Source organism: Simochromis diagramma, unplaced genomic scaffold (assembly GCF_900408965.1).
Source record: "Simochromis diagramma unplaced genomic scaffold, fSimDia1.1 OVJJ01000334.1, whole genome shotgun sequence".
In the NCBI taxonomy this organism is placed as follows: domain Eukaryota; kingdom Metazoa; phylum Chordata; class Actinopteri; order Cichliformes; family Cichlidae; genus Simochromis; species Simochromis diagramma.
Window position 1 is genome coordinate 622,085 of NW_024386764.1, and position 7,500 is coordinate 629,584.

The 7,500-nt window shown below is 46.4% G+C and overlaps 1 protein-coding gene across 1 annotated transcript in view; it reads left to right on the top strand.

The window, feature by feature from the left end:
• The window catches only part of LOC120732609 (cadherin-2-like), a 100,724-nt gene that overhangs the window by 68,538 nt on the left and 24,686 nt on the right, over positions 1 to 7,500 (top strand). The window contains exons 9-12 of the mRNA XM_040030345.1: positions 677 to 862; positions 1,157 to 1,410; positions 3,481 to 3,623; positions 6,574 to 6,807. Of these exons, the coding sequence (XP_039886279.1) occupies positions 677 to 862; positions 1,157 to 1,410; positions 3,481 to 3,623; positions 6,574 to 6,807 (817 nt within the window). The remainder of the gene's footprint in view (positions 1 to 676; positions 863 to 1,156; positions 1,411 to 3,480; positions 3,624 to 6,573; positions 6,808 to 7,500) is intronic.

A 7,500-nucleotide genomic window follows, 5' to 3' on the forward strand; every position in this document is an offset into this window, starting at 1 on the left:
ACACTCACACACTCACACTCACTCACACACACACACACACACACCTCACTCACTCACTCACACACACACTCACACACACTCACTCACTCACTCACACACACACTCACACACACTCACACACACACAACACACTCAACACACACTCACTCACACACACACTCACACCACACAACTCAATCACCCACACAAACCTCACACACACCATCTCACACACACTCACACCACAACCCTCACAGCAACAAACACTCACACACCACAAAATTCCACTCACACTCACAACACACACACTCACACACACTCACAACACACATACAACACTCACACACCCACACACACACACACACACACACACACAGCGTGCTGGCTCTGCATCAGCAAACGGGCGAGGCAGCGTCGTCTAAACGACACTAAAGCTCTCTGAGCTTTTATTGGCAGCAGGCAGATGGTGGAGGAGTGAAAAGCCAATGAAACATCCAATATGTTTATCCTCCTCAGTAAAGCTGAACAGGCTGGACAGGAAGGAGCAGTGTTTGTGGGAGATGTGCTCTTTATTCTCAGATATACTGCGCTCGGCTCTGCGTGACAGGGAACTGTTTGCAGTGGCGAAGCATTGTTTGTTTGTGATGTTCACCACAGCTTTGTGTAGTGTGGAGTCATCCAGTCTCTGCTCTTTCAGTTCTTCGGAGAGGTTCACGAGAACAGGGTGAACGTGATCGTGGCTAACCTGACCGTGACCGACAAAGACCAGCCTCACACTCCGGCCTGGAGCGCCGTGTACCGCATCATCGCCGGGGACCCCACGGGACGCTTCTCCATCCCCACTGACCCCACCACCAACGAGGGCCTCCTCACCGTGGTCAAGGTGTGGTTTGGATGTGCACAACATGCACACGCACACAAAAACACGAGAATAAAATGCTAACTCGAGACTTGCCTGACGAGTAATGTTCTCACAGAGCGATCTAAAAGCAGCAGCTGTGCTCGACTCTCAGTGTGGTCGGTTTGTAACATCCAGAGAGCAGAAGATCCCTGTGATCGCGATGTTTATACTGTCTGACATGTTCCAGAGAAACACGATGAGATGATGCTTAAGATTGCACGTGCTGAATGTCCTTGACGTCGGGCATCATTGTCGTCCTTCGCTTTGTCTGTGCAGCCCATAGATTACGAGAGCACCCGTTCCTTCATGCTGACTGTGGAAGCGGAGAACGAGGTCACGCTGGTCCGCGGCATCCACTTGCCTCGTCAGTCCACGGCAACCGTCTCTGTTCGAATCCTGGATCTGAACGAGAGCCCGGAGTTTCGCCCAAACCCGAAATCCATGCGACTGGAGGAGGGTCTGTCGGCCGGGTCCATGCTCACCACTTTCACTGCGCAGGACCCCGACCGCTACATGAGACAAGCTATCAGGTAAGAAACTCCTGGAAGCTCTTCAGAAACCTTTCATTTGTGCCAGTGAGGTCGAACTACAGCACTAAAACAATCCTTCAATATATAATTAGGGCCCGAGCACCGAGAGTGCGAAGGCCCTCATAACGCTGCTTGCAGCTTTAATTACAGTTTGTAATGCAACAATAAACTGTTGAGCGGGTTTGAGTAGAGACGTGAATGTATGCTTCAATGCAATTTGATAAGAAGAACATTTAAATATGTGGAGCCTTTTCATTATTTAAATTAGTCTCACATCTATTAGAATAATCAGCGACTGTCATTGAAAAATGTGCCACTGAAAGGAAATTAAAATCTGAGTAGAATGTAATTCACCCTCCAACATTTACGGATTTTTCTACATTTATTCAGTGCACGTCTGCATGTCGATGGCGTGCTGTAGTGAGATTAAAGCAGAACCTGACGCGCTCATTCTTCACCTTGTTTTAGAGAAGATTCGTCGAGTGCGTCTCGTGTGAAACTGAGAATTTATAAAATGTGCACAATTCATGGAACGTTTCCAGTTGGACACAATCGTAGACTAAATCAGCACGTCTGTGTTGCTGTTTGCTCTGCTGCTGCTCACATAGTCGTCGCAGAGACGTGGACGGCGTGTTCATGTGAGAGAACAAAGGAGGCGCAGCCCTGCTTCTAGCCTTCTTCCTCAGTAATCATTTTACTTGTAAATACATCCAGAGTCCAAGCACAGCCATCACCTCGACCTCGCACACGCGTGTCTGTGTTTGCATATCTTTGTGGGACAACATGCCGTCCCGTCAGTTTGAAGGCCTAGTTGTAGTGTCAGGGTCAGGCTGTGGTTCGGTTTAGGCGTTCATTTGGAGAGAAAGCATCGTGTCCCCACATAGATATGAAAACGTGGTTTTTGTGTGTGAAATCAAAACCTCTGAGGTAATTTGATGATGCAGATTTCAGAATTATAGGTTGAACACTGTGTGCAGATTTACCAACTTTAACAGCTTTTGTGAAACAGCTCGTGCTCAGTGACGCGCACCAGCCAGCGTAGCGCTCAGCGAGCAACAACTCTGAGTTTCCACATGACAGACGTTATGTTACTCTCTCAGCATGAGGTTTGTGAGGCATTAGGAATGTGACCATTGTCAGCGTGAGCAGCCGCTCCTCCTCTGTGACAGTTTTCATTTTCTTCTGCTGGTCAGGTTTCATTTTAAACGCATTAAGAGACTTGCATCTTCCATCTCGGGCCACTTTGCAGTCCCCGTTTTCATATAAAAGCTAGATTTTGTTATGAGTGCAGATGCAGGTTTCAGATGCTGCAGCACTCATCCAAACGCTCAGCAGAGCGCAGAAAGCCTGCAGGACTGATGCTTTTGTCCCGATCCTTCTTTCTTTTACATCCCACTATTTGTTTCTAAATGTAGTGCTGAAGTCTTTGTAGCCTAGCAACAGCCAATAGTGGACGCACACTGTGCTCACAAAAACACGCACACACACACAGCGAGTTGTGTATAGAGTGGGCCAGCAGAACGTTTTTGCTTTTGTTGCTCTCTGTTGTGCGCGTGCTCCTCGATTAGTCATCTGTGCTGCTCTCCGTTTTATCTCGCCAGTTACAAACATACTAAATGGATCATGTTCCCTTTCATGCCTGCTTCACGGTGACTTTTTGGCTGACCTGTTTTCATTTGTTGAAGCTGTGCCGTTTGATCCATGTGCAATGTTTGAAAGATGACTTTATGCTAACAGCAATGCAGATGCATGACTAGAGTCTCTTACATGAATTCATTTCATCAACAATTTGCAGGAATTTGCAGAGCTTTTATTGGTCTCTCCTTGGTTGTTTCCAGTTCCAGTAAATATAGCATTCTTTCACTAACAGTCTTTCTTTATCGTTTTTAAGAGAGTTAACGTTTGAATTCATTCCTGAGAGTAAATGAATGAGTTGTGGCTGCCTTGAGAGAGCGTGCCGCAGTCCCCATACATCAGCTCCCAGTGGCTGCTCGGCGTGCAGCCAGGGAAGCAGATAAAGAGGCCTCTCTGTGGTGGCTTCTCATGCTGGCTCTCTCTCACCGAACACAGGTACTCCAAGATGTATGACCCTGCCAACTGGCTGGAGATTAACCCGGCTAACGGACAGATTTCCACCATCGCCATTCTTGACCGAGAGTCTCCATATATCAAGAACAACCACTACAACGTTACCTTCATGGCATCTGATAACGGTGAGACACACAGGCTGTGCTGCTGTCCGGCAGTAACCCATCCCCCACATACAGAGGTGGATTGTGTTCACTGTGCCTCAGTGCTCTTTCATTAACTGCACTAGTGCTGCTTCACTGTGGAGTCAGTGTCACAGTGCAGCTCCTGGTGCAGGAAGTGCTTCATGGAAACAGCCACGAGCTGCTGTTTGATATTTAAGTAACAAAACTAACCATACAAACCGTTAACATAGCAGGTTTTTGGCATCACTGATGACATGGTTTTGTTGAATTGTGTAAAATAAATAACTGCTGGAGAACATTACAGTGGTTAAACCACTAATATAACTAACCTGCTAGTATAAAAAGGCTTCCATCTTCCTTATCTTGATAACTACAGTTGGTAGCACAAGTCTGTCACACTCAAACCCCCCAAAACCAGTGTTCCCACTGCTGAGTATGTAGGAAGTGCACTCTATGTTCCTCGATGGTGTAGTCGGAGCAGTCACAAAGACTGATGCCAGAGCTAGGACCCACTTTTTAAGCAAACTTGGTTGCAAAGAGGGCGCTGCATCAAAAACTTTATGATTGCTCTGGTTGCCTGCAGTTTGCATCTAGTTTGCATGGAAGTTTGCATGTTTGTGTCCAAACATTCGCTAACTGCTACACACTCCTGGGAAAGGTGCAACACAAAAACCAAAGATGAAAAATGTTCAAGTTCAGAGTGAAAATGGTTTGAATTTGGTTCACACAGCTTCTGTTCACAGTTACCTCTCAGGGAAGAGTTGGCGAGTGTTTGGGAATAAATCAGATGTTCCATGCAAACGGCGTGACAGCGACCACAGTACTCAGAGGCGGTTTTTCCCAGCAGGTCAGGGAATATACATTTCTCCCAGATGGAGGAAGACCTCAGTAGGCTGCATGGGTACATCCCAGTGACGAGGATACTCACTAATTAGTGTAAGCAGCTGAAGCTGTTTCTTCAGGTGAACTGTGGGGAACTGTTGTCTATGCACAGGGCAGTGGATTCACTGGACTAACACCAGCTACTGCTACATAGGCACAGATGGCTGCAACTGGGCATCAGCAGATTAGCCAACAGGTTAAAGAGCATGAAAATCAGCTGCACCCATCTGTCACGAACCGAATGAATACGTCGAAGAATAAACTTTAATATAATCAGGTGCATTATTTAATAGAAGAGCACAGTTTTATGGAGGAAATCCAAACCCAGGCTATAAACAGGTTTATTTCTGCTGTAAAGTTGGCGAGTTTCACACGGGGACTGATTCACTTTTAAAGCCACTTGAGGGACAGACCGCGTGTTTTGGCACTTCTTGCTGAAGTAATCTTGTATTTGATTCATCATAGTTACTGTTTCTCAAACATCAGGCCAGCAGGATGCCCAGTCACATACAGAGCCTGTGAAACTGCTTCAGCATGCTGCCCGTGGTTTACAGAGTTCGGCCTTGTCCTGCGGTGGACACACATCTTCCCCTGTGAGCAACAGATTGTTCCATCTTTATTCAATTATGCTTCACCTCTTGTAGGACTACACAGACGGTCTTTTGGACACAGGACTCTCATTGATTACTAATGGAGATGTTTTCCTGCCTATTTAGTGCACGATTTCCAAAGTCTCCCTTTTGTTTCTGATCACAGTTGTTCTTTATAGCCACAGAAAAGAGAGAAAAGAGGATTCTCTGTTCAAAGTGGGAAATTGTTGAAGGGGAATGTCATTCAGCAGCAGCTCAGTCCATGCAGTCCACCATAGACCCCTCTGCACAGAGAAGCCGCTGTGCTCCAGCTTCCTGCTAACTGACTGTCTTAGCACTTTCTCTGCCCTTGTCTCACACACACACACACACACACACACACACACACACACACACACACACACGCACACACGCACACACATGCACAAAAAGCCCAAACACAGAGACAAACACACAAGCTTGTGCTGCAGTCTGCAGTGTGTTGGTGGTCACCGTATGTGCACGACCACCAGCTGTTGTTGAACACACTGTAGCTCCGGCTGTGTTCAGTACATTTTTAATCACTGATTAATCAAAGTAAACAATGGCGTATCGTCATGTGTCTCCACACGTTGCTCTGAGCATCGCGGATCGTTGAGGAGTGTTTAGTCAGACTGGAAGTAAGGACTTGTGGAGGCCTGTTCCCCACAGTGTCACATTAAGCAGCAGTGTAATAAAAGAACACGGCCGGGCCAACATTGAGGCTCACTCATGTGTTTGATTTGTTTTTGCTCACAATGAAGTTTAATGGCACAAAGAGAGAGTATACATGCAGGTGATTCAAATGCAACACCTCTCACTGCTGCACAATCTGCACATGTGCAGTGCTGCATGCACTTTGTTTTAATGGCTATATCTCAAACTGCATGCGCCAGCACAGTCCTCTGCAAAGTAATATGTCTGATTTATTACAGGAAGCATCATTAGAGTTATTATGTGACTAATATTTCTATTATTTAGTTTTAGTTGGGCTTTACAGAGGAAATTGTTCCCACCATGTTTCCTTTGCTTCATGTGGGAAAGGAAAATGAAAAAATCTGCAGATTTTGGTTCAAAGTACAGTCAATATGTGTCTCTTGCAAGTCAAAGGAAAGATACAGAATACAGCCATCATGTTGATAAGGAAACCTTTCACTATAGATGAAATATAAAGCAGTCATTTATAGAGCCTACATATGTCAGAGAGAAATTGTATTGTGAAGACTACCTGACGTGTAGTTCTGTTTTTTGAGAAAGGTTTATAGGCTGATAATGGAGAGCTAATTTATGTTAAGATTTCAGCTTGAATTTGTCTCAGTTTGCAGCATCTCCTGCAGCATCACACCTCAGGACCACGTATAGAGATTAACTTTAGCCACGTCTGGTGCAGTAAGTGTTCTGTGCGATAAGCGGAAGCAAATGCATCCACTGCTTCATTTACTTTCCGTGCTGGTTTGCAGGTACCCCCCCTGCCAGTGGGACAGGCACCCTTCAGATTTACCTGACTGACATTAATGACAATGCGCCTCACGTGTTCCCGCCGGAGGTGGAAATGTGTGAGAGGCCGGAGCCCAATGCTCTCAACCTCACAGCCAGCGACCCCGACCTGAGTCCCAATGCTGGACCCTTCGCCTTCGAGCTGGCCAATCGTCCCTCAGATGTACGTCGCAACTGGACTCTGCATCGCCTCAACGGTCAGTACTGCATAATGTTTCCGTCTTTCATTGCACTTTCATTCAGTCTGTCTGTGGGAGGAATTCTTCCAGGATTTCAAGTCGTGCAAATCTCTCAGTGTCAGTCAGAGATCGTGAGATAATGACAGTATCACTTTCCAATAAGCTTGAGAAATTCATTTGCTCTTTCAGTGCCCCGATGGTCCAATTGTCTCCCTACATATGATAATGAGGCCCAGTAAAGGTCCACTCAATCAGAGCGGCACCCTGTGATGTTAGGCCAAGTCAGGCTGGAGTCACAGAGATGTCAGCGCTGCTGCCTCGGGGTTTGAAGACCGGCATTAGATGATGTAACACCTGATGTAGATGTCATTATTGTGCAGCCAGGTCGCTGCTCAGGTGGAGCTTCTCATCCTGCTGTGCTTGATCTCTCTACACCTCTGCGGCCTCTTCTTGACTCGTATCATTAGCTGTATGAAAACATCTGTAACAGTTCATTGAGGAAAACCTTACAGTGTGGGCCTGAGCTCTTTTAGTTTTTATGTTTTTGTCGTTCATACATTTATACTTTGTGAGAAACAGACAGTAGTGATGTGGCTCCAGCTCCAGTCTGCAGCTACAGTCCTTGTGTTGCTCTGCAGCTTTTCCACCTACTACAACCTCTACAGAGCTGTCACCAGCTGCAGTACATCACTGTGGAGTCAGAGTCCATCT